The 25,549-nt window shown below is 53.6% G+C and overlaps 2 protein-coding genes across 4 annotated transcripts; both read right to left on the reverse strand.

Moving 5' to 3' along the window:
- Positions 1-880: 880 nt before the first annotated feature.
- On the reverse strand, positions 881-16,871 carry LOC122097406 (delta(3,5)-Delta(2,4)-dienoyl-CoA isomerase, mitochondrial-like). Its single transcript, XM_042667872.1, has 11 exons — positions 16,852-16,871; positions 6,572-6,613; positions 5,994-6,198; positions 5,753-5,841; positions 3,170-3,294; positions 3,042-3,090; positions 2,801-2,865; positions 1,976-2,046; positions 1,810-1,881; positions 1,391-1,541; positions 881-1,149 (listed from the first exon to the last, which is right to left on the reverse strand). The coding sequence occupies exons 2-11, from the start codon at positions 6,609-6,611 to the stop codon at positions 1,045-1,047; spliced, it is 972 nt and encodes a 323-aa protein (XP_042523806.1). The 5' UTR covers positions 6,612-6,613; positions 16,852-16,871; the 3' UTR covers positions 881-1,044.
- Positions 8,854-22,121, reverse strand: Hnrnpl (heterogeneous nuclear ribonucleoprotein L). Of its 3 annotated transcripts, XM_042667864.1 has the most exons (13): positions 19,696-19,970; positions 18,015-18,133; positions 17,367-17,604; positions 17,168-17,253; positions 16,593-16,689; positions 16,427-16,499; positions 13,175-13,246; positions 12,783-13,063; positions 10,950-11,071; positions 10,582-10,783; positions 9,808-9,865; positions 9,612-9,707; positions 8,854-9,221 (listed from the first exon to the last, which is right to left on the reverse strand). In XM_042667864.1, exons 1-13 carry the CDS (start codon positions 19,951-19,953, stop codon positions 9,163-9,165), a joined length of 1,761 nt encoding a protein of 586 aa, XP_042523798.1. In that variant the 5' UTR covers positions 19,954-19,970; the 3' UTR covers positions 8,854-9,162. The 3 variants fall into 3 exon arrangements, with proteins under 3 accessions (XP_042523798.1, XP_042523799.1, XP_042523797.1); XM_042667865.1 differs by lacking the exon at positions 19,696-19,970 and adding an exon at positions 22,037-22,121 and having other exon boundaries at positions 12,783-13,246; XM_042667863.1 differs by having other exon boundaries at positions 12,783-13,246; positions 19,696-19,972.
- Positions 22,122-25,549: the final 3,428 nt, after the last annotated feature.

Below are 25,549 nucleotides of genomic sequence, written 5' to 3' on the forward strand. Positions count from 1 at the left end.
TTTTTTTTTTTTTCCAGTCGTGGGGCTTGAACTCTGGGCCTGGGCACTGTCCCTCAGCACTTCAGCTCCAGGCTAACACTCTACCTCTTGAGCCACAACGCCACTTCCAGTTTTCTGGTGGTTCATTGGAGATAAGAGTCTCACGGAGGGTCTGGGAAGGTATCTCAGCGGTAGAGTGCATGCCTTGTAAGCATGAGGCCCTGGGTTCGATTCCTCAGCACCACATAAACAGAAAAAGCCGGAAGTGGCATTGTGGCTCCAATGGTAGAGCGCTAGCCTTGAGCTGAAGAGCTGAGGGACAGCGCCCAGACCCAGAGTTCAGGCCTCATGACCAGCAAAAAAAAAAAAAAAAGAGTCTCACGGAGACTTTCCTGCCTGGACTGGCTTTGAACATCAATCCTCAGATCTCAGCCTCCTAAATAGCTAGGATGACAGGCGTGAGCCACTGGCACCTGGCTGCCTCTGCTACTTTCTACCTGGGTATGCCCAGCAGACTCCAGCACTGGACTGACTACAAATAGGACAGGTGCCAGGTGGGTTGGGCACTGTCAGTCCAAGAATAGGGGGAGCAAGGATGGCCTTCCACACCCAGAAGGATGCCAGCCAAGGACTCCACCTCTTAAGACTTCCTGCTCTTCCTAAACAGTCTTCAATTGGTCAGATCTCATCATTGGCTGTGTATGGTGGTTCATCTCTGTAATCTCAGCACTCAGGAGGCTAAGGCAAGGGGATCTTGAGTTCCAGGCTACCTTATGTTATATATAATGAGACCTTGTCTCAGAAGAGCAAAAGAACCTCTATCCTCAATTTCACAGCTGCCTTCCTGGGAGACCCCTGGGCCTCCAACTCCCCCCCCCCCCACTCCAGTAATGAAGCCAGGTTCTCTCCAGAACTTTATTGTTCTTAGTGAAGATAAGGGCCTGGGTAGAAATGAGGGTTATAAAGATAAGGCTTGAGAGTGCTCAGAAGGCACTAGAGGCCTGTCCTGAATCCTCCCATTATAGAGGAGGAGGCAGGCACTGGGTCTGGAGACGGGCTTGGTGCTCAGAGTTTGGAGAAGGTGATGCTCTTCAGGTCCTTCTTCTCCATGGCCGCCTGCACCGACTTCACGATGTCCTGGGTCTGCAGCATGCTCATGTTCCAGGAGGCCTGCAGAAGGGGAAGGTGACACTTAGTGAACACCAATCTGAGGGTGAGGCATTCACCAGCCCGCCCCTGAGCCCCAATTGGCCAGGCAGGGACGCCGTGATTGGAGGAGGGCTGGGCGGGGGCGGGGTAAGGAACAGGGAGTGCATTGATTGGTGGAGCAGCACCAGGAGTGGGAAGTGAGGTGATTGGTGGAGGCCTCGTGGGGCTAGGAGCACAGCGATTGGCTGAAGCCGAAGCTCACCACGTAGTCCAGCGCCATGTCCACCGGGTGATCCCGCGAGTAGAGCAGGTTGACCTTGGTGCTCTGAACGGCCACTGGGCTCTTGCTCGACACCTCAGCCGCCAGCGCGAAGGCTGCATCCAGCATGGCCTCCTTGTCCGAGAACACGCGGCTTCGAGAGGAATCAGAAGGGCAGGTGAGGCTCTCAGTGTGGACCCCCATCCCACCAGGCGTGGACTTTCCCCTCCCTCCCCTGCCACACTCGCAGGGAGACGCCCTTGATCTCGGATGGGAAGAGAGGGACTCGCCCCCCCCCTCCCCCCCCCCCGCCATGGCATGGCTGCACACCCCCATGCTCCGCCCCTGCCCTCCTTGTCCTCAGCCCCCGCCCCCAGCTCCATCCTTGGTCCTTGCCTTCTTCCGTCCTCAGCCCCCATTACCTGACCAGGCCACTGCTCAGCGCCTCGTCTGCCATCATCTTGCGGGCGGTGAAGGCCAGCTCGTTGACCAGGCTGTGGAAACGGAGGGCACATCAGGCTATCCTGTAGCCTGGGGCGGGGGCGGGGGGGGGGGACCCCACAGTCCTCCCCTCCGCCCCCCTCTCACCTCTGATTCCCAATGACTTTGGGCAGCCGCTGCAGCGTCCCCACATCAGCGGCCAGGCCTATGTCCACCTCCTGGTGAGCAGTGGGATTGTCATTATTTGCTCCCAACACAAGCTCAAGGCCAGAACTGAAGAGCCGTCCGTCCCCCCAACACGCCATTTCTGCACCCCCTAAATACCTCCAACTCCTCTAAAATGTTGACCCCAGCCTGTTCCTGGAGCCTCCTTTTCCCAGGAGACCTCCTGGTTCTTTACAGTGAGCTCTTCAGGTTGACCCCACTTTTCGGGAGACACTGCTTTCCCTCTCCCTCCCTCCCCTCTTCTCTCTCTCCTTCACTCCTTCCTGGTCCCACCCTGCACCTGGCTTCCTCCTGTCTCTCTGGGCCTCCAGTGTGGCCTGTGCCCCCTGCCCCCTGTCACTCCTCACCTCCCTGAACGCTTGCCAGATTTTCTCCATGGCAGTCTCACACACACACCCCCTCCAAGGTGCTGAGGACAGACTTCAGGGTCCTGCACATGCTAGCCAAGTGCTCTACCACTAAACCAAATCCCCAGCTCTTGGTTTGGAGAGGCAAGGTCCTGCCATGTGGTCCAGATTAACCTAGAACTCCAGTCTTTCTGCCTCCACCTCCCAAGTGCCAGGATGACAGCTGTGTGCTACCCTGCCTGTCTCCTGAGCCTCACTTTGGAAGGGTCACTCTGACTCCTCTGCTGTGAAGCCCTCAGGGCTTGCTCCCTCCACACACATGGTCCCTGCTCTGACAGGTGTGCCACTCTCTAGTCAGCACTGTGGGGGTCCCGGAAGGCAGGAGCTCAGGGAGACTCACCTTGACCTGGAAGAAAGCATCCTGGGCACAGTAGCGGATGTCACAGGCAGTGACGAGGTCCACACCTGGAAGGAAGAGGCCAGGGACAATGCAGAGGGAAAGAGCCTGGCCCTGCTCCCCAGTCATGGCCGCATGCAGGGCCCCAGGCTCAGCAGCAGAGAGCTGAGAGTGGAGGCCCTGGCTGAGGGAGGGGAGGCCTCAGCCCTACCCCTGCCCAGGGGAGTGGGGGAGACACACTCACCTCCACCAATGCACCCGCCGTGGATGGCAGCGATCACAGGTTTGGGGCACTGGAAGGGAAGGCAGGGCTGGGGTCAGGGCTGAGGGCAGTGGGCAGAGGAGCTGCTGCCCTGCTGTGCCCAGAGTCACCTTCTCAATGACGCTGAAGGTCTTCTGGTACTGGGTGATGAGGTCACGGAGGTACCAGCTGATGCGGGCCACGTCGTCTCCCTCGGGCTGCAGCAGTTCTGAAGCCATATCCATGAGGTCGATTCCTGGCCAGGAGTGAGGGGGGGTTAGGGAAGAGGAGGTGCTCACATAGCCTCCCAGCACCCCCACACCCCGCCAGGACTCAGATCCAAGCAAAATGATTGTACCAGCCACAGCAGAAAACAACTTGCTTAGAGATTAGGGAGACATGGCATGGAGAGATAAAGAGGACTGCTCCTACTGAGCCTTTGCTCTGTCTTCACAGAATCTTGGCAGGTCCTACAAGTGGTTTCAGTTCACCCGCAGGGAAACTGAGGCATGGAGAGGTTATACACTGGCCTGAGGTCACACAGGTGGTCTAGGAAGCAGGTGAGGGCAGAGACACTGAGTCTGCAAAGTTGTTTCCTGAGATGGGCATTCTGGATATGGAGCAAATGCTGTGCCTCTAACTTCCAGATAATCACGATAATCATGAATCTGACTTTTCTTCTGTTTTTCTTTCTTGCTTAATTATGTGGTTTTGTTTTATTGTCAGTTGTGGGGCTTGAACTCAGGGCCTGAACGCTGTCCCTCAGCTCTTCAGCTCAAGGCAAGCGCTCTACCACTTGGGCCACAGCGTCACTTCCATTTTTCTGGTGGTTAATTGAAGATGAGTCTCACGGACTTTCCTGCCCAGGCTGGCTTTGAACCATGATCTTCAGATCTCAGCCTCCTGAGTAGCTAGGATTAAAGGCGGCATGAGCCACCAGCACCTGGCTCAGTTATGTTTTTATCTTTCGAGACAGGGTTCACTAGGGTTCAGGCCTAGAACTCTTGACCCTCTACCTCTGGCTCCTGAGTGCTCAGATTCAAGGCCTGGACTGCTCTGTTTGACTGGAGTGTGGCTCAGTGGTGGAGAAGCTGCCCAGTGTGGGCAAGACCTTGAGTTCCAGCCAGGTCCTGGAGGTCCTGGCTCCACACTGCTCTACACTAGAAAGCTGAGCCATAGTAGAGGTCTCTGTTTAAGCCAGGACCAATACACACACACACACACACACATACACACACACACACACACACACACACATTTTGACTAGAGCAATGTGACATAGGCCTGTAATCCCAGCCCTAGAGGGAGGCGGAGGCAGGAGGAGGATCCAGAGTTAGAGGCTACCCTAGGTTACATCTCTCTGAGTCCCCATTTCAACAACAAGAAAAGCATAATATCGTGCCTGTGTGTGAGAGTCAGCGGGGAGGCTGTTGCCCTGTCTAATGTCCTCAGTGAGAGACCTGAAGGACATGAAGGGAGCATGGACTCATCAGGATTGAGAATGGAAAATGCCAGAAACAGCCAGTGCAAAGGCCCTGTGGTTGGAATGCTCCTGGCCTGGGTAAGCAGCCTCACAGAAAGGCCTACAGGGCTGGACCTATAAGGCAGACATGAAAGTCAGGTCAGGGAGGGGATGGAAGGAGATCATGTGTATCTCTTCTCTCCTCTTCATCCTTTCCTTGACCCCTAACATGTCACTGCCAGCTTAAGAAGTCTCTCCCACTCTGAGCCAGTCCTGATCCACAGGCTTCGCTGTCTGTGGAGGCAGGTTCAGAAGACAGCTGGTTTGTGCAAGTGACAGGTGGGTATGCCAGACTCCCTGCGCCACCTTGACTGGGCCTGAATCTGGACCAGGGGTAGCTTCTCTACACCAGGCTATTGAAACACTCCAGGGAGCAACTGGGCTGCAGGATGGAGGAGTTGCATCTGGGCAGCACGAGACAGGGTCCAGGCATGCAATGACTTCACAGAGCATCCATTAGCAAGTCCTCTGTTCAGCACGACCGGGGTAGCCTGCCCCAGCATGCTGGCAGCTCTTGGCACCCACAACAAGTCTAAGAAACCCTGGTGACTCATTGGCCTGGTTCCCAGGACCAGCCTCATGGGCAACTTCCTAAGCCTACCCTGGCTGGCTTTTCTGGTTCTCCTTGAACACCCACAATTGCAACTCCCTGAAACGCAGAGCCCCAGTGCGCAGGCCCCACAGTCAGATGAGATCGGTGCAGAAAACCGGCCCCAGCTTGTTCTCCTGGGAACCTCTAAATTTCATCCTTAATCAGATCGTTGCTATTGTCTCACAGCCACAAAACAAACCGTTTGTCTAGATTAAGGTGGGTGCTGAATACTGACGTCACACAAGTATCACCTCCTTCCATTCACCCCACAGCATCCTGCTGAGCAGGTGTTCAGCTTCTCTCCATTCTCTTCACATCAGGGCCCCACAAGGTAGGGGGACAAGGACAGGTACAGAGATGGGGTCTGCCTGAGCCCTCAGCCTTCATGCCTTTTCCTTTTTCCTGGAGTGCTGGGGATGGAACCGCGGGCCACAGCTATTAGGCAAGTATTTTCCACTAAGCACTGAGTTTTACCCAGCAAGCCTTTGATTTGGATGCTTGAACAAGAGGTTCAAATCACAAGTTAGAGCTGCCTAAAATCCTCAATTAGAAGCACTGCCATACCACCAGGACCAGGAGCGCCTGGGGAGGAGAAGGTACCTGAAGTGAACATTTTTCCTGCACCCGAGACCACCACAGCCCTGCAGTTGGAGTCCCTGGCTATCTTGTTGAAGCATTCCACCATCTCCCTGTGGAGGAGCAAGGAGGGAAGAGCCAGTAAGCACAGCAGTGGGACTGCCCCACCCTCAAGTCCATCTGTCTGTCCTCCAAGGCCAGCCAGGCCTAGTACCCCAGCCCCGCCTCCACCTGCAGGAAGGCCTCCAGGATGTGCAGCCCACACCTCCAGAAGGCCTTGTTCATGGCATTCCTCTTGTCAGGCCTGTTCAGCTGCACGTGGAGGACGTGTGTCCCAGCCGAGGTCACCTGCAGGGACTCATAGCTGTGGTCCGAGGCTTCCGAGGGGGCTGCCTTGGAGGCCTGGTGTGCGGAGGAGCTCAGGGGGCGAGGGCTGAGGTGGAAGCCCAGCTGGGTGGGCGCTGCCAGTCCTGCGGACAGAGGGGAAGAAGAGCCCTGGAGACGCCAGGATGGGGATGCACGTGTCTCGGGGAGCCTGGCCTGGAGAACACGAAGTCCTCAGAGCCCAGGGTCGAGGGGGACTGGGGTTTGAGGACTGGGGTGCACTTGGCAGTGGGCTGAGTCTGAGAATACTTGAGACCGTGGACGGTGGGCTGAGCCAGGCCCGGGGGCGACGAGCTGTCGGGGACCCCAGATTGCAAAGACACAGTCTCATGGAGTTGGGGAGTTCTCTCGGGTTGGGAGCCTCTGCAGACCCCTGCGTTAGGCAGCGCACGGACCCTTTTGCTGCCTCCGCATAGGCCTCTCCTCGGTGGACCCCCCAGAGGACAGGGGGTGACTTACGCCTCAGCCACAGGTCGCGGAGTGCGCGAGAAACCGCCATCGCTGCGGTCATCAGGACTGTCAACACACTAACCTGAGGGGCGGAAGCCGAGGGGCGGGACGAAATCCGCCATGTTGGGCAAGGGCCTAGAAGCCGCAGCCCAACCCTCAGTGACGCCTCTGCGCCCGCCATCTTAACTAAGGGCAACCGGAAGTGGCGTTGGGAGTTCTCTGGCGTGCTCGGAAGGCAGCTCAGGAAGGAACCCTTTGCCCCACTGGGCACCTGGCCTGGGCCCGTATCTCACCGCCAGGGGGCCAATTCCGCATAAAGTTCAGCGCTGCGCTGTTTCGTGACAGCGGGCAAAGTGCTCACAGCTGGACTGAGCAAGGACGTGAAGGTCACAGCGCAGTTGCTGCTAAGTGAGTTTATCCTCGCGCAAGTTCAACTAAGAAGAGCAGGGACGAGCTGTGCTGCGAGGAGGTGCTGGTCGCCAGCCTCAGGACTGTGCCAACTCCCCACAGCATTCCAGTGCCTAGTTCAAGGCTGCTGGTTGCAGGAGGCGTTGTGTGTGTGTGTGTGTGTGTGTGTGTGTGTGTGTGTGTGTGTGTGTGTGTGTGTGTGTGTGTGTGTGTGTGTGTGTGTGTGTGTGTGTGTGTGTGTGTGTGTGTGTGTGTGTCGCTTAAGAGTACGGCCCAAGGGGCTGGGAAGATGGCTCAGTGGTAGAGTGCTTGTCTTGCATGCATGAGGCCCTGGGTTCGATTCCTCAGCACCATATAAGCAGAAAAAACCTGAAGTGTAGCTCTAGCTCAAGTGGTAGAGCACTAGCCTTGAGCTGACGGTGCTGAGGGACAGCACCCAGGCCAAGTCCAGGTAGAGCACTAGCCTTGAGCTGACGGTGCTGAGGGACAGCACCCAGGCCAAGTCCAGGCCCCACGACCCAAAAATAAATAAAAAATAAATTAGGAACTCTGCTATGGGACCACTCTCTGCTTTTTTGAATACTAAGTTCAGGAAGTGAATGCTTTTGGAAGAAAGTATTACCCAAGAGCAGAAGAAACCTTTTTTTTTTTTTTTTCTGTCATGGGCCTTCAACTCTGGGTCTGGGTGCTATCCCTGGGCTCTTCAGCTCAAGGTAAGCATGCTATCACTTGAGCTATAGCACCATTTTCTGTTTTCTGGTGGTTTTATTGGAGGTAAATCTCATGGATTTTCCTGCCTGGGCTGGCTTTGAACAATCCTCAGATCTCAAGCCATCTGAGTAGCTAGGTCTACAGGCATAAATCACTGGGTGAAAGCTTCAACAAGGGGAACACAGCTTGCTTTAATGAATGAATGGCTCTTTTGAAGACAGAACCAGCCACTCGTAAGAAATTATCCATGCCACAGAAAACTGTAGGGTTAAGCCAGCAGCCAGGGAAAAATTGGGGAGCCAAGTAATGTTTAGTGGGACCCTTCTAGCAGGATGTCTTATGTATCCAGATGTGGAAGGACTAAATAAGAGCCCAGAAGGAAACTTCATCTGGTAGATGGGATGTCAAAGTGGCTTAGATATTTGCATTAAGGAGTGTGTGCATTGCAATGTTTGCCGTAGAAGAGCTGGAAATGGCCTTCAGTCTTGAGTTAAGTAAATCATGACACTCAGCTAATGATAGGGTGGGGAGGAAGCAGCAATAGGGCAGCAGTTAGTGAATGGGAGAAGGAAAAACATGGTACAGGAAATTTTTCCTGGAATCTTCCAACTTTAAATGAAATGTAGGGTTTTGTTTTTTTTTTGCCAGTCATGGTGCCTGAACTCTGGGCCTGAGCACTGTCCCTCAGCTCTTCAGCTCAAGGCTAGTGCTCTACCACTTGAGCCGCAGCGCCACTTCCAGCTTTTTCTGCTTATGGTGCTGAGGAATCGAACCCAGGGCCTCATGCATATGAGACAAGTGCTCTACCACTGAGCCACCTTCCCAGCCCCAGAAATGGTTTTTAGGACTCATTTTATGGTGTCTCTTGAAAATTCCCTGAACTTTTTTTGGATAATGCCTGAACATCCTGGGCTACAGGTTTTTCTTCTACATACATGGCCCAGCTCTTAATTACCACTTGAAGTGACTCTAGACAAGTCAGCTTGCCTGCAGAGCCCTCTAAGAACACCTCCAGTCCTGTGGGATTTTCCTAAAAGGCCTCCTACATTCCTAGCATGGCTCCCATGTGCTATGGTCCCTGCTTGCAGGGCTGCGCCTGTGTGCTGGCCTGCCTGCATACTGCAGGGATTGACAGAAAGCAGTTACAACCAGAAATTCCAGTAAATCCTCCATTTATTTTCCAAACAATTTTATTGAAATGTGCCAAGAGTACATGGGCAGCACAAATGAACAGAAAAAAAAAAAATCACATGGACAATAATTTTTAAAAAGTGAAGGTTAATCTTGGGAGACATCAGTTCCCCTCTCCCTCCCCCTCCAGACTTCCAGCAATTCCATTATGGTTAAGCTTCTACTAACCTAGCATTTAAAAAAGGAATACAGGAACTTTTGCAAAAACGAAACAAAACCAAACAAAAACCCAAGGGCATAAAGGGAAAAGAAAGGCTTTCTTGCTCAGGTGGTTCTTCGTGGGCATCTAATTAGGAGGCGTGCTGAGCGGTGGAGAAGCACAACTTCAGGGTGTACGGGTATGGGCCATCTGTGGACAAGAGGGCAGAGGTGTGGTCAGCCCTTCTGGAGGCTCCAGCCTGGACCCCCATTCTGCACCTGCTCTTGCCAGGACAGCCCTGCGCCTCTTCCCTTCCATGGAGGAGCCCGCTCCTAGACACTCCTGGGGCCAAGGCTGACAGAGTGGCAGCTCCCAGAAGGGGACACCTAAACAAGTCCCAAACCGAGAGCAGGCAGCCAGGCTGGCCTCCCAGGAGAAACATCATCAGACAGCTCTCCTGGCGACCAGCTTGCCTGCCTGCTCCTGCGACAGAAAGGAAATCTCTCGGGTCCTATCCTGAGGGCAAAGACGGCCTTGGACTGAAGCCAGCCAACCAGGCTGGCCACCAGGGGGGTGACTGCAGGACACACAGATACTCACTCGGGTTTTTCATCTGGTAATGGTTCAGGAAGCCCAGAGTCTCCAGGGCATCACTCTTGGATTCCCACTCGAGCAGCCCAGAAGAGCTGCGCTCACCTGAGTAGATAGGAAGGATACACAAGGTGTGAGGCTGAACAGCAGGGACCAGGCGGCTGCCTCTGGTCACTAAGAACAGGAGAACAGGGCAGTGACTCACTTTTGCCTGAGAATACTTTCACAGAAGTTGGCCGCTTCACTCCCAGCTCATCGCATATCTGCAGCAGAAATAGATGAAGGAATTCAGAAACAAGCACCACTGCACAAGGAGAAATCAGGCAGGCCTGGCCTGCATGGTCAAATGCTGGCTTTAATCACATGCTAGAAAGTTTCCACATGGCATCAGGTTAAGAACAGGGATTGGGCTGGGAAGGTGGCTCAGTGGTAGAGCGCTTGCCTTGCATGCATGAGACTCTGGGTTCGATTCCTCAGCACCACATAAGCAAAAAAGAAAAAAGCCGGAAGTGGTGCTGTGGCTCAAGTGGTAGAGTGCTAGCCTTGAGCTGAAGAGCTGAGGGACAGCGCCCAGACCCAGAGTTCAGGCCCCACAACCAGACACCCCCCCCCTCCTAAAAAAAAAAAAAAAAAAGAACAGGGATCATATGATCCACACCAACCTTCCATCCTTAGCAACCCCACATATATGTGATAGGAAGTGTGTGCTCAACTTCAGGGCAAATCAGAGGGGGGAGCCAGGAAAGCACACCCCTGCCTGTCCCTCCCAACTGCCTACTTCCCAGACTGCACTGGTTCCTAAGCTTCTATAGCCAAGAACCCAACCCTGTACTGATGTTCAACTTCACTGTGGCTCTCAACCTGACTCCAGTGTAAAGACCCTGGTATCCCTGGTCTCTGTCCCCCAGTACCCAACTGGGAAGGGGGTCCAAGATGTACCTTAGTTACTAAACACAATGAGACCCACTGGCATACCCACCTCAAAGAAGTTCTCCTCGGTCACCTCCAGGGGGGCGTTGAAGAAGTGTAGCACGTTGCTAGGGTGCTGGATTCGGTTCTTGGCTGCCTGCTCTGGGGTGGAGAAGCGATTGTTTCTTGACTCACTAAAGTCTTTGTAACTGGATGACCCATCTTCTAGCCCATAGGACTGGCCGGGCATAATGGCTGGCTGCTTGGAGACACTGTGGAAAGTAAGGGGCACCTTGATCAGATCCCAGGTTGTCCCCAAGGCTTGGAGGACAAGAGAACCATCCCACTATTCCAGCCTGGGTATCTCTAGCCATACCCACACGCCGCCCCTCTCCAGAGCTGCCTCCAACCCTCCCTTGCCCACAGCACAGCACCCACCAGACGTTCATCTTCTGCCCAAACATGAAGTTGTTGTTGAGGTGAGTTATAGCCCGGTCCACAGCGTAGCCATCAGCCATCTCCACCATGGCGGCCCCCGGCTTGCTTTTCATGAATTTTACCTGGGGAATGCAGCTGCCCTCAGCACCACTGCCCAGCTGCCAGGCTGTTCCTGCTCTGGCTCTGGGCTGCACCTTCTCCCATCAACATGGAATCAGAACCACCCCAAAGACCTGCGGGCCCAGGCTTTCGCACAATCTTACTGTACCCCAATGTGATGGCCAGGCCCTCACTCTCACTTAGCCCTAAGGCAATAGCTCTGTACCTGTCATACAAACGTCCACCAGACCTGAGTGCACCTCTGAGCACTGTGTTAAGAAAATGACCCGAGTTTCTATGTGTATGTAAAGTGCCTTTAACAGAGCTTTGCTCATGTAGATACATTCCACAAGTACTGCAAGACCAGAGAGAGATGGAAGCAGAACCCCACCCAGCCAGTGGGAACCAAATGTCCCATAAGGAACACAGAAGGCTACACTGAGCGCCCCCCTCCCCCACTACTCACGCCTATACACCCATGCCTCTGCTAACCTGGAGCCAGAGATCAGGACTGAGATTCGTTCAAAGCTGAGAAGGGGATTCCATTTCAACAAATCAGCTTGGGAGGGGGAAGAGCAAGGTGATATCTACACTGATAATCCCAGCTTTATAAAAAGTGGATCATGATCTGAGACAGAAGAAAGAATAAGCAGCTCTATCTGACCAGGCATTGGTGGCTCACACCTGTAATCCTATCTATTCAGGAGGCCGAGATCTGAAGACCACGGTTCAAAGCTAGCCCGGGCAAGAAAGTCCATGAGAGGGCTGGGAAGGTGGCTCAGTGGTAGAGCGCTTGCCTTGCATGCATGAAGCCCTGGGTTCGATTCCTCAGCACCACATAAGCAAAAAAAAAAAAAAAAGCCAGAAGTGGCGCTATGGCTCAAGGGGTAGAGTGCTAGCCTTGAGCTGAAGAGCTGAGGGACAGCGCCCAGGCCCAGAGTTCAGGCCCCACGACTGGACCCAAAAAAAAAAAAAAAAGAAAGTCCATGAGACTCTTATCTCCAACTAACCAACAGAAAACCGTAAGTGGCACAATGGCTCAAAGAGGTAGAGAGCTCATCCTGAGCTGAAGCTAGGGACAATGCCCAGGCCCAGAGTTCAAGGCCCACAACTAATATATACATACGTACGTACATACGTGCACGCGCGCGCACACACACATGTACGTATGGAAGTATGGCTCAATGGTTCAAAAGGTAGATCCCACATGCCTACAAGCACAAGTCCCTAAGTTAATACCCCAGCACCTCCAAAAGGAAAGGAGAAAAGATGCCCATGACTGCCTGGAGCTTCCTTATACAACAGTCTCTCTAAGAAGACTGTTTCTGGTCTGGGAAGGTGGCTCAGTGGTAGAGTGCTTGCCTTGCATACATGAGGCCCTAGGTTCAATTCCTCAGCACCACATAAGCAGAAAAAAAAAGCCGGAAGTGGTGTTGTGGCTCAAGTAGTAGAACACTAGCCTTGAGCTGAAGAGCTGAGGGACGGCACCCAGGCTGAGTTCAGGCCCCATGACCAACAAAAAACAATAACAACAACAACAAAAAAAACTGTTTCTATGCCCTATGAGGACTTTTAACTCATGTAGTGCTAAGTCTTCATATTTGAAACTGTAGTTCACAAAATGATCAACCGCTCACTGGGGACCCACCCCTACCTGTTTGTCTGTAGCCGGCTCTCCTGCCTCCCCCCTGCCTGCCTCCCTGTGTGGACAGCCCCAACCCAGCGGCAGCTCACCTTCTCCACATTGCCATACAAGCAGAAGACATTGAAGACTCGATCACAGTTCATCTTAGATTGGTCCAAGCCATAGACCATGAGCACAGGGCTGTCGGCGTGGGGGCCATACTCGGGTGGTGGGGGAGGGGGTGGGGGGTGCCCATACTGGGGGCCGTAGCGACTTGGGCCCCGACGGTGACCCCCCACAGGTGGGCCCATCCTTCTCCCTTCGTAGTGAGGTGGGGGGGGCCCGTAGCCCTCATCATGGTAATGGCTGTGGTACCCACCGTGGGGCCCTCCTGGGGGGTGGGAAGGAAAGAGAGGGAGGGCGGGTGAGAATTTGCGCGGTGGGCGGCGGGCAGGGGCACAGGCGCCGCGGGAGTCCACGGAGGGGAACCCCCTGCCCTCACCATATTCTGCGGGGTGATCTCCCAGGAGAGGGGGCTGCCTCTGGCGTTTGTTGGGGTTACTGCCAGGGTCACCTGTGGACACAGAGAAGAGTTAGGGGTGATCGTGAGGAAGAGCCCCTCCCTCCTGACTGCGGAGGCCATGGCGGTCACTCACTCCCGGAGCGGTTGCAGACTTTCTTACAAGCAAGTGAGGGCTGTGGGGATGGGGCCCCCTCACACCTGCGGGGGTGGGCGTGAAGCCCAGGCTCCTCTCCTGAGCCCACGCCTGCGAAAGCCAGCTTCCATGTGGGCAGAGGGCGCCCAGCAGCAGCCGGCCTCTGGAGACTGGCAATCTGCCACTGAGCGGACCTGCCACGTCAGTTCCCGGTGTAGGGAGAGGAGGTTCAGAGCAGAGACTTAAGCCAAGACAGGCAGATAACAGGGTCAAGGGCGGCCTCCAAAGCTCTGGATTGGGAGCTCTATCTACCCCCTACTCAGGGCCCAGACGGTTCCCCCTCCCCACCCCCAGTCCCATCCAGCCTGAGACAGGAGGAGGATGAGCAGGCTACAGCGGTCAGTGAGGACAGCGATCACATGAGGCACCAGAGTTCTCAAACCCAACAATGGCGCGGCGCCCCCACCCCAGCCCCCCGCCAGCTCAGGAGGCAGACGTGGGGACACACATTACAGACAGCGGCTTCCAAATTCCTCACAACAACCCTATGAGGTAGGTAGCAAGTACCGTGCGTTCAGCCCATTGTACAGAGAGGAAAACTTGAGAAGTTACCTTTTAACTGAGCAGTTAAAAGACACTTTGACCCAACGTCAGAAAGCAAAGTCAGCAGCTGGGCCAGGACTTAAACCCAGGTCTGGCTGACTCGAAAACCCAGGGCTCACAACCTCAGCCCTTGCTTGGGTTGGTTTTTCACCAATCTGTCATTACAAAGATGGAAAAGGGCTACTTACAGCAGAAGTACAGAGTACAATGTCCATTTGTCACAAAAAAGCAAATCTTATTTTCTCTTACCATTGGACGCTTCAACAGTGAGTTAGCACAGTTCTGAAAGATGGCGTCCCATCAAACATACACTGCGACCCTGCACACATGGTTTTACAGTCATAAATACAAGTTACAGTATACATCCGCTACATTTTTTTTTTTTAAGAATTGCTTTAAAAGTCAATGCTGTGATTAAATCAAAATTGATTGGCTCACAGATGTTCTGTCCTCGGAAGATGGGAAGATGTCAGAAAGTGCAAATAAAGGTGTATGCAGTGGGTTGTGTCCCTCCGTGTTGTCACCTCCTCACGTGTGTGCTGCAGTGCGGTGGTGCTTCTGGCTGTGTAGGCTCCGTGTGCGTGTCTCCTGGTATGAAGTGTGCCAGTGGCCCCACCAGGCGCGCACTTTTGGCCTTGGGAGCGCGCCGGGTTGCCCGCCAGCAGGTAACTGTGTGCCTCTGAGCTGTTTTGGCTGTCTGGTTTTTTTAGATCTGTTTTTAGTTTTTGTTGTTGCTGTTGTGGTTTAAGGTTTTTGTTTCTGATCTCCAGTTGGTGCAGATTGTGTTGGCAGCCGGTGACTGCAGAAAAAATAAAAATAGCAAAAGGCCCTCCCCAAACCAAAGGACTTAAAAAACAAACCCACGTGGCGAGGAATGGAGAGGATCCTATTGTCTTGGAGGCCCATGGAATCTACTGCAGTCTATGAATCGTTCTCCGAAAACAGCACCGCTGGCTGGCTGGCTGGGAGAGCTGTTCTGTGTTTCCTACTTCTGTGTACATTCTCGGGCTCGAGTCTGCTTGGATTTTGACTTTAATGTTTAGTAAAAAGCAGTGTCTGCTGCCATGTTGCGTCTCTTTCTTTGTCTCTGTCTGCCTCTGTCTCTGTGCTTGGAGCTGTTCGTTGGAGCGCGGTGTGGTGTTCTTGATGTAGTGAGCTCAAGGCTGCGGCTGTTTCTGGGGTCGTGGTGCGGCTGCGTGTCCTGCTGTCCAGGAAGCGCTAGTGGTTTTCTACCCTGTGTGTTGGTGAGCGTGTGCAGAGGCAGAGCCGCTGAAGTCTGGTTCCTGAGGGCGGCGAAGCACTGCCCTCACTCCAGGTTACCTCACCAGCCCTTGTTTGGGGGCCCCAGCGTTGGGGCAGCCAAAGCTGAGAGGCATGAAAACCAATGCACAGCCAGCCCCTGCCACTAGCCCCTGCCGCTCTGCACATCTTCTACTTATGTTCCTTGGAGAAGAAATGGTTGCTTGCCGTGTTTCTGTTAGCAGTCATGTAATGCCATTGCCCGCTCTGGTACATTCACTTGATCAATTTGCCTCTGGCCTCTGCAGGGAGCGAGCCAGGCCCACAGGGCTCCACTTTGAGGGTCCTGGGACAGAGTCTAGCCCACCCTGCCCACTGCTTCCCAGCTTCAAAGGCGAGCAAGCCAGGTCTGCCCAGCCTGAGGGCCTCTGGCCTCCCAGAGCCTCTGCGATGTCAACGACCAGCCTCCTCCCCCAGCCCCTGGCCTAGTCGACGTATCAGACCGAGGGATGGGCAGTCTTGCTGATTTTCAGAGGAGTTGCCGCTGCTTTTTTAAAACCAACCTCCCCCTCGTCCACCATTCCTGACAGACACTAGGGAAGGGCTGTCCATTGGGCTCCTGCAGAGACGCTGAATATCCTCTACAGATTAGGTGAGACATGGCCACGTGGCCCAGTCCCAGCACCTGCCTCTACCAGGCCAGCCTGCTCTAAGATCCCAGTAGCCCTCATCACCTCCCTCCACCAGCAGAAAGTGAGGTCTATTTCTGGCCCAATGGGGATGAAGAGCCAGTGGCCTGGCCCTGACCAGAGGCCATTTAAAGGTCCCAATGGTTAATACCTGCAATCCTAGCTACTCAGGAGGCTGAGATCTGAGGATCATGGTTTGAAGCCAGTCCAGGCAAAACAATGAGACTCTAATTTTCAATTAACCACTAAAAAGCCAGAAGAGCCACAGCAAAACCCAGTTGGGAGCTGCTACTGATTTCTAAGCCCAGGCCGCGCCTTGTCTTCAGCGAGACCTCTTCCCACCCTACCCAGGCCTCAGCCTCACTCTGGACACTCAGCAACTTCGCAGGTCCCCAAGCTGCAGGACGCACAGAGGTCCCTCATTCACCCACTTTTTCTAGGAACTGACCCAAGATCCTCCCGGGTCCACAGGAGTCCAATGGCATTACATAACCCACAGTTATGAGGTGCGCTAGTCAGGTGAAGGCGAGGCGCTTGTGTTTAAAACAAAGTGGCCAACAGGATTACCTTGTCCACTGAGGTTGGGGTTTGTGTAGTCCCAAGTATCCTGATCGTTCTTGAACACGTTCAAGCGTGTTGGCTGCAAGACAAGGCACAGCTTGAGATCAGCCATTCATCAACGTCTCACGGTGAGGCCAACTAAGGCAGAAGGGCAGTCAGTCCCCAGACTTACCTTCGCATATTCGATCTTGAGAGTGCAACAGCCAGAATAGATGTCAGCCCCATTGAGGGAGGCCTTAGCCCGCTGAGCACTCTGCACAGAGTCGAATGTAAACCAAGTTAAGGACTATCCATCCCACCATAGTTCTTTGGGGAGGGATTCAAGGTGCCTCCAAAAGGATTATAAGAACATCCCAGACTGTGGCACATGTGGCTTTGGGGGCACAGGCTGGTGATCTGCATTCCCACCCCAGCCACCAGCTGAGTTGCACCAACAACCTTCTTAGCCACCACCCCAAGACAAGCTACCTTCTTCAAGTCCAGTTGTCTCAGATGCCATTCTGGGTAAAACCTGGAAACCAGCCAGCTCCACCCCTGCATGGCAACAGGATGGCACCTCCTTGGAGAACTGCCCAGACCCCCTTTCACACTCTTTTCCCAGAACCTCTCCTTATGCCATCTTCACAACTATACACAATGCACACCTGCTGCCCTATGCCCATTTCTGCACCATTTCTTGCTTGCTCCAAGAAATGTCCACTGCTCTGGGAGCCTCGCCCCAAGAACATATTCCCCAGTAAAGGATATTCCACCATAGCCTGGACTCCATTCTTCCGGAAGATAACAATTCGCTGGACTGGGCCACAAGGATTACAGATAGTGTAAAGAACATCCTGTAGAAGGAAAGACAGGCAAGATGAGGGGGCCTCAGAAGGTCAGCCTGGCTTGAGGAAGGATAAGGGAAGAAAGCTCAGAGGAGCCTCTAGGAGTGCCCAGTAGCACTCACCGTGGTTATGGAATAGATGGGATTCAGGATGGTAAATAAAAGAACGCTGTTAACGCTCCGGGAATCATCTGAGTCCCCAGGGCGGGAAATCTTCTGGCTTGTAGAGTAATTGACAAAAGCTGGATGACCAGCAATGTAGATCTGGTTGTCAGCTGCGTAGTTCACTGCATTGCAAGCCCCCAACACGTCTTCAAATTCCACCAGTGCTTGTCTCTTCTTAGGCATCACCACCACATAGCTGACAGAGAGAACATAGGCTCAATCCCCTCTCAGATATAAGGGAATGCCCCTTGTTTCTGGTGCAAAGCCTCCTCCCCAGACTCTGAATTCCTCTCATGTCCTCCCAGATGTCTCCTACAGACCCTTGGGCTCACCTATCACAGCTCTAATCTGTTCTTTCTGGGAGAGGCAGTTTTGCTCACTTTTGTACTCCCCATATTTAGTACATGCCATATACTTAACAAGTATTTGCTATAAGAATGAAACCTAACTATGAGACAAAGGAATACAGAACCAAAGTTCAATGACCATGTGTAGGAGCCAAAGGAAGGCCTGCAGACCCAAATAGCCTAACTTCCAACCACAATCCAGTGCCACATAAAAATGCCCAAGTTGACTTTTGGGGATCCAATCCCTCTAAGCCAGTACCTGATGGGTCCAAATTCCTGCAAGGCCTCCACAAGGTCAGCTTCAACCACACCGTCAATCAGGCCCCTGATGTGGACAACTGGGGAGGCAGGGGTTTTGTGGGGGTCATCGTAGTTCTCCTGAGAAAGGAAAGCAACAAGATCTCATGTCCTGCTTCATAAGATGCCAGCCAGTAGCCTCAAATATTGGAGGAGGGCAGTCAAGTCACCACAGGGGTGACCCAGGAGGATGCAGAGGGCAGAGAGGGCCAGCCAATCAAGCAATTCCACCCAAAAGGCTTCTTTCTGCAAAGGCAAAATGGAGTATCAAAGTGTAGGTGTCTCTTATATTCCATCAAGGTAACATGGGCAAGAGTGACATAGAAAGGGAAACATGCGAAAGAAGGGACCACACATGCATTATGTATATGCCCCAACTTCCTTGCCTTTTCTCTGCTTGAGCAAGCCAACACCCTCCATTTAGGCAAGGCTCCCCTCTGATCACCCCCAAGGATAATCAGGTCAAAACAACATGTACCTCAGAAACTACGGCAGACAGGTGATCTCCCATCATTACTATTACTAGTTTTTAAACATACGCAAATCTTTCAGAAACACAAACTCCAAAACATACCACTTAGAGACAAGACAGCTCCTTCTCAGGGGTAGTATCTTTCCACCCACAGACAGAAACCTCAGGGACTCAGGAAGAAAATAACTTTTTCCTCCATCTCTTCTGGACTCTGGGGGCCTCCTGTTTAAGAAGCAGTGGGAGTGGGAAGGAACCCACTGGATTCTATTTCAGGAATGAGCCACACAAACCACGGAAGAATGCTAATTACCAGCTCTGCAATTCAGCTTCCAAAACCCGAATTCTAACCCTAGCCCTCTTGCCCCTTTAGCGACATGACTTAAAATTTACCTAACCTCTGTGTCCTATTCCGTAAGTCAGAAATCCTAACACCTCCCCTGAAACCTCAGATAGGATTCACTTAAGCTGTCATTTAACCACATGGCCAAGTTCTTCTAATAAGTGAATCCGCAATCAGGAAACTCTCATACCGGGAAATCCTAAGCAATGGCCTGATGGCCTCAACCCTTGTCTCAATTCCCAAACAGCAAAATCGTTTTCCCCGTTGCAAGGCCCACGGAAACAGGGATGTATGGATTTGTGGGGAGTAGGAGGGGGAAAGGAGGAGGGTGGATATCTCAGCGAAATTAGTATCTTTTATGAAATCGAGACTTGACACTATGGAGATTAAATTGCAACTCAACAGAAATCCCAAATTTGCAAGGCCACCCTCTTAACTCGTTCCGGCTCACGCGGTGACCTTCCCCAACCATGGGCCCACGAGGCCAGACCAGAGGACCGCGCCTGCGCACGCGGTCAACGCCAAAGAAAATGATAAAGGGGGGTGGGGGAGGCCCGGCCCCCAAGTCAGCCCGCTGCGCCTGCGCAATGAGATTCCAGCAGCGCGAACCGTTTCCTCCGCCCCCTCCACCCCCAGCTCAGGATTGCGCGCATGCGCAGGCGCCTGTCCTCGCGCAAACCCGGCCGTTTGCCCAACGCCTGCCCCTCCCCCAACCCCGTCCAAGGCGCGAGGCCTAGGCGCGTGCGCAGAGGCCCCCTAAAAAAAGATAAATACCAAAGTACGAGATTTTTCTTTTTCCTCCCTCCCCAGCACCTACAGCTCTGGCCTTACCCCGCCGCCGCCGCCCGCTCCCCCAGCTCCACCGCCACCACCGCCTCCGTGCTGGTCACCGGCGTTTTCAGTCTTAAGCCGTTTAGGGGCTCGGCCGCCCTCACTGCCGCCGCCGTAGTAGCGGCCTCCGCCGCCTCCGCCACCCGCCGCCGCCATCTTCACCATCGCTCCCGACCGTCTCAGCTGCTCGTCCGGCTGCTGCCTCTGCTCCAACCGCCGACGCCGCTTCTCCGCCCGGGGCAGCAGCCTCCGCGACATGGCGGCGCAGAACCCGCCTCCCCCCGCCTCTCATTGGGGGAGGGACACGCCCGTCACTCGCCGCCCCCACCCGATAGGGGGAGCCACTAACCCTGCCGTGGGGGGAGGGGAAGCCTCTGCACGCCTTGCGCGCCTATTGGATGCTGCTCATGCCCTTCTGCGCAAGGGCCCGCCCTCGTTTGTCTGACACACTTCTTATAGGTGAGCGCTTCCTGCCAGTCATTTGACCAATCCCGGGTCTTAAAATAAACTCCAATTTGATAGGTCACATTTCTGCCCTTGCCCAGCCTCCCTAGGAGCATCTAATAGAACCGGCGCTCCCAAAATCCCGCCAGGCTCCGCCTTCTTCCCACTTTCGTTGGTTTTCTCGCTAATCCGTCAAATTGGAAGTCTTCAGTCCCCCAGTCAGAACACTACCTTCCCGCGCCACTTCGCGACGAGACAAGAAAGGCCTTCCCTTCTCTCTCTTTCCGCAGTGGTCACCGCAGACGCCCATCTTCTGCGTCACCTCCGGGTTGTCCAATGGAGAGTGGAAAGAGTATCCACTCTCCAGAGGGTGGGACTAATGATGGCCTCTAATTGGGTAAAAGGAACCGACGGCGCCCTTTGGAATGGGATCGGTGGGAGGACGCATGCTCCAATCCCTTTTTTTTTTTTTTTAAGGGTCCTCCGGAGGCGGGACAAACATACAAGAGCAGATTGCTCCCTCTCCCCCGGGAAGGGGCGGGGGGATCCATCGCGTCATCGAGTGCTGGCGGTTCGCATCGCCGGAAGTCTACACTAAGACTGGTCACTTTCCGGAGCAGCTGTGTCCCCCCCATCCGAGTACCCCGTACTTCACCTCCAAGTTTTCCAAGGCCGGAAGCTCTCCACCACCACCACACCCACCCACAAATCCGACCCTTGCCATTCGTGTCTGCCGACTGTCTTCCAACCCTGTGCACCCTACCTCAACCTTTCAGCTACAATAAATCATTTCAGTATATTTTAGAGCTAACTTTCCTTAACCGTGAGGAGTCACTTCCCAGGTCCCCTACCGATCCAGATCCCTGGGCTAGTCCTCTCCCCGCGCCCGAAACTCAGGCCTGCGTTCCTGGCGTGCCCGCCCTAGCCTCCGTGGGTCATCACGGACCCCACGTGGACAGGGGAGCGGAGGGCAGGACCCCAGGAATGCTTCGCAGGGGGGCGGAATCTCTCAGACAGTCCAGCCCTGCCCTACTAGGGGCGGGGATAAGAGGTCCCGACCCCAGATCTAGTCCTTGGGAGCTGCCTGGGCGGGGCGGGGTGGAGAGGATAACGCAGAAGGTCTGCCTGGTTTGCTCCAAGGCCCTGGGTTCCATCCCATCCCAAGGAACTCACAAAGAAAAACATAAAAAGGCAAGAAAGCCGTCTCGAACCGTGGGAAAGGCGGAGGACACCCCTGAAGGGTGATCAACGACCTTTCCCACGGGGTGAACTCGGAATTCCCGTAGTGGGGGGTCCACCCAGCAACTAAGTTTGGAATGGAGCGAACAAGCCCAGCGCCGATCAGGGACTGGGGAAAGGTCGGGGGGGGGGGGGGGGGGGGGGTGGAGAGAAAAGTTTTGCAGAAGTGTCTGCTGGGAACCCGAAAGAACACACCCACTGAACGCAGGGGCTTCTATCCCGCCCCCACTTCCACCCCAAAAGCCGACATACAGCGGGAAGCGGAGGGGGGGGGAGAAAAGGAGCGATGAGGCTCGGCCTTGCGTCACGTGACGCGATCCGGGGGCGGGGCCCCGGGTCCTGACGTCAGCGGAATGCGGTGGGGGGAGGGGAGGAGGAAAGGGGGCCCCTCCCCTCCCCGCCCCCGCGCCCAGCCCGGACGCCCCTCGCGCCGGCGCGCGCGGACGGAGCGCGGCGGGACCCGCCCGGCGCCGCACGCAGCAGCAGGCCGCACCCCTCCACCGCGCGCGCCCCCGCCGGTGGCCGTCCGCGCCCCGCGCCCGCCGCCCCCCCCCCCCCCCGCCGCCGGCGCCCGTCCTGGGGGGGGCCCTCTCTGGAGACACCCACCCCTTGGCGCCCCTCCCCATCCCACTTCCCCACTCCCCTCCCCGTCCCTTACCAGCTCGGCGGCGAGCCTGGCCGGGCGTCCGGGATCCGAAAGAACAGACACTGGGAAGTTTTGGGGGAGGGAGGGGCGGGCCTTAAAGGGACCACGACCTCTTTTCAGCCCCGAGGGTGGGGGGTGGAGGAACGAACGGAATCAGACAGCTAGGGGGTGGGGGGCGGGGTGGAGGGGGAGGCCACACGGCCGGTAAAGAACGGGAAGAGCGTGTAAGCCTCTGCGTTTAGGGGCTCTGCATCCTCTTCCCCTGGGCTCCCCCCCCCAACCTCCCACCCCTGGCCTGCAGAAAGTTGTACATATGTTTGGGGTTCTGGCGTCCTTCTCCCTTGGGTCGCCAAGTGCTGTGTATGGGTTGAAGTATGTGGGGTTTTTATTTTGGAGGGGGGGTGTATACGTTGTACTGTTGGGGAATTGGGTTCAAGATAGACAAGTCATAAAAGGGGGGGAGGCACGGAAATGGAGGGACAGAGGGTGAACAAATGCACCGGACACTGGAAAATACACTCAACCATTGTGGGCGGGGGGTGGGAGGAAAAAACTGGAAGAGAACAAGGGAAGGGGTGCTCATCCAAAAGGAAATAGACTCTTTTCCTGACTTACCGACCTGTAACCGGTCTGTACGTCACCTTTAGAATAATAAAAAACCAAAGCTATGCAGGTGACCAGCCCAGGATGCCACCGCTTGGTAAGGGGCAGGGCGGGGTTTGTCTGCAGTCAGAACTGATTCAGCACATCCGGGACTGGGCAGGGCCTGCGTTGGTCAAGGGGCTGCAGCTTAGAATGGGGGTGCAGCTATGAAGCCCTTAGCCAGCCTCTGATAACTCATTAGCGGAGATCAGTAGCGTTCCAGGACAGTCATGAGAGGTCCCCTCCCCTGGGGGGGGGGGCAATTCACAGAGTGGAAAGGACAGCTGGGAATTCTTACAGCAGAGCAGCCTGTAAAAGAGCCGGTTGCACTGGTCCTTATCATCTTAGGAGGCATTAGCTGACTCACCCCTTCGCCTCCATTGCCCAGCTAAACATTTTGCTACTTTTCATCTGATCGTTTAGTTCAAATGTTACCTCCTGACGAGCCTAACTACTTTACCTCCTTACAGTTTTAAATCCTGGGCTCTTTAGAAGCTGGTGCTAAGCAGAGTCCTGTCAACAATGGTTTGCCTAAGTCACTGGGGCCCAATAAAATGATCTTTCCAGGATCATTTTGTTGACCCAGAAAACATGGGTGTGTAAAAGTAATGGAACATGTCTGTAGGGGTTACCTGGAAATGAAGCAACTTGAGCACCAAAGTGGATGAATTATTACCTGATAAAATTAGAACCCATAAGCTGATGCTTTTTTTGGGGGGGTGCACTGGGTTTTGAAATTAGGGCCTCATACTCTTGCTTAGCCTTTTAACTCAAGGCTGGTACTCACTTCCAGCAACAAGTTCCTCTTTTTATCTTTTTGGAGATAGAATTTCACAGACTTTCCTGCCCAGGCTGACTTCAAACCTAAATCCTTAGATCTCAGCCTCCTAAGTAGGTAAGATTACAGGCTTGAGCCACTTGTGCTCCTATAATTTATTTACTTATTTATTTTTGCCAGTCCTGGGGCTTGAACTCAGGGCCTGAGTGCGTCCCTGAGGAATTGAAACCCGGGCGTCATGCATGCTAGGCAAGCACTTTACCACTAAGCCACAACATTCCCAGCTCCCCTGCAATTTTTTTTTTTTTTTTTTGCCAGTCATGGGGCCTGAACTCTGGATCTGGGCGCTGTCCCTCAGCTCTTCAGCTCAAGGCTAGTGCTCTATCACTGGAGCCACAGCACCACTTCCGGCTTTTTCTGTTTATGTGGTGCTGAGGAATCGAACCCAGGGCCTCATGCTTGCAAGGCATGCACTCTACCGCTGAGCTACCTTCCCATCCCCTCCCCTGCAATTTTTGAAAGTACACATGCTGTGTAATGTTTGCAAAGGAACAGTCCGGTTTTTTGTTTGTTTTTTTTTGGTCAGGGTCATGGGGCCTGAACTCTGGGCCTGGGCACTGTTCCTCAGCTCTTCAGCGTAAAGCTAGCACTCTACCCCTTGAGCCGCAGCACCACTTATGGCCTTTTCTGCTTATATGGTGCTGAGGAATTGAATCCTGGGCCTCATGCATACAAGGCAAGCACTCTATCACTGAGCCACCTTCTGAGCCCCAGGCTTCTCCTTGCAGTTTTTGAACTTAACATTGCATTAGTGGTTAGTTGATTCAAAGCACAGACTGTTTTTACATTCTTTGCTCTAAGATTCCCACTCTCCCAGTAAGCTGCAACATTTAGTAAAAATGACAGTTTTTTTTTTTCTTTTGACCTTGTTGGCAGGCCCAAATCATTTACTATTCTAAGAACCCAAAAGATCATTTTGCTCTGGGGGCTGAGCACAGATAGCTTAAAGAAAGACACTTGTCCTGGAAAAGGAAACATGGTAAAATGACTCTCTGACTGCAGAAATGTTTGCAAAGAAGAAATGATCTTCAAGGACACCTGGCTTAAAAGGAATATGGAGGGGTTGGAGGCGTGACTTAGTTGGTAGAGCATCAGCCAATGATAGGAAGCATCAGGTACTGAGTTTGAGTTCCAGTCTTGGGCCTAAAAAAATTACTAAAATTAAAAAAAAAAGATCTAGTAAAACCCAGCCTGTGATTCAAGGATTTCGTGTCACAGCGACACCCACATTTAACAAAGTGACCAGATCTGGGTTCTATTGATGATGTCAAAAGCTTTATCTCAGCTTTTACAACTCAAGGCCAGCACTCGACCACTTGAACCACTTTCTGCTGGTTCATTGGAAATAAGTCTCATGGATTTGTCTGCCCTGGCTGGCTTTGAATCATAATCCTCAGAACTCAGCCTCTTGAGTATGTAGGATTACAGGTGTGAGCCACTGGTACCTGGTTCTATTTTATATATTAAACTCTTACTTCCCTTCAGCTGCTGTAACAAATGAAAACAATTGGGGAGGGAGGTATTAAAACAGTAGAAATTTATTCTCTCACAATTCAGGAGGCCAGAGATCAGAAATCAGAATCTTGGAACCAGAACAGAAATTAAGAATGTCTACAGTGTCCTGAGCGCCCCCTGGAGGGCTTGAAGAAAATCCTCTACTTGATTCTTCCAATATCTGGTGCCTACAGCATTCCATGGCTTGTGGTCCCACCACTGCAGTCTTCAAAATCAGCATGTTTGAAACCCTCTCTGCTCCATCTTCAGGTCTCTGCTCCATCTTCAGGTGGCCTTAGCTTTATGTTTCCCTCTGCTTCCCTCTATTTTATTTTTTCTAGTTACCTGGGTTGGAACTCAGAGCCTCACCTTGCTTGGCTTTTTTGTTGAAATTCTACCACTTGAGCCAAGCCTCCATTCCAGCATTTTGCTGATTCATTGGAAATAGAGTCTTTCAGACTTTTCTGCTCAGCTTGGCTTTGAACCACATTCCTCTAGATAACAACTTCCTGAATAGGATTACAGGTGTGAGCCACAGGCACCTGCTCTTT

This window comes from Dipodomys spectabilis, unplaced genomic scaffold (genome assembly GCF_019054845.1).
Source record: "Dipodomys spectabilis isolate Male_0828 unplaced genomic scaffold, ASM1905484v1 ptg000422l, whole genome shotgun sequence".
In the NCBI taxonomy this organism is placed as follows: Eukaryota; Metazoa; Chordata; class Mammalia; order Rodentia; family Heteromyidae; genus Dipodomys; species Dipodomys spectabilis.

Coding starts and splice junctions, on each gene's coding strand:
- LOC122097406 (XM_042667872.1), bottom strand. CDS start 6,611: ATGGCGGTTTCTCGCGCACTCCGCGACCTGTGGCTGAGGC. Junction 5,842..5,993: donor ATGAACAAGGCCTTCTGGAG/GTGTGGGCTGCA, acceptor GCTCCTCCACAG/GGAGATGGTGGAATGCTTCA. Junction 2,866..3,041: donor CGGCGGGTGCATTGGTGGAG/GTGAGTGTGTCT, acceptor TCTTCCTTCCAG/GTGTGGACCTCGTCACTGCC.
- Hnrnpl (XM_042667863.1), bottom strand. CDS start 19,953: ATGTCGCGGAGGCTGCTGCCCCGGGCGGAGAAGCGGCGTCGGCGGTTG. Junction 16,500..16,592: donor TCAAGATCGAATATGCGAAG/GTAAGTCTGGGG, acceptor CTTGTCTTGCAG/CCAACACGCTTGAACGTGTT. Junction 10,784..10,949: donor GGGCAGAAGATGAACGTCTG/GTGGGTGCTGTG, acceptor TACTTTCCACAG/TGTCTCCAAGCAGCCAGCCA.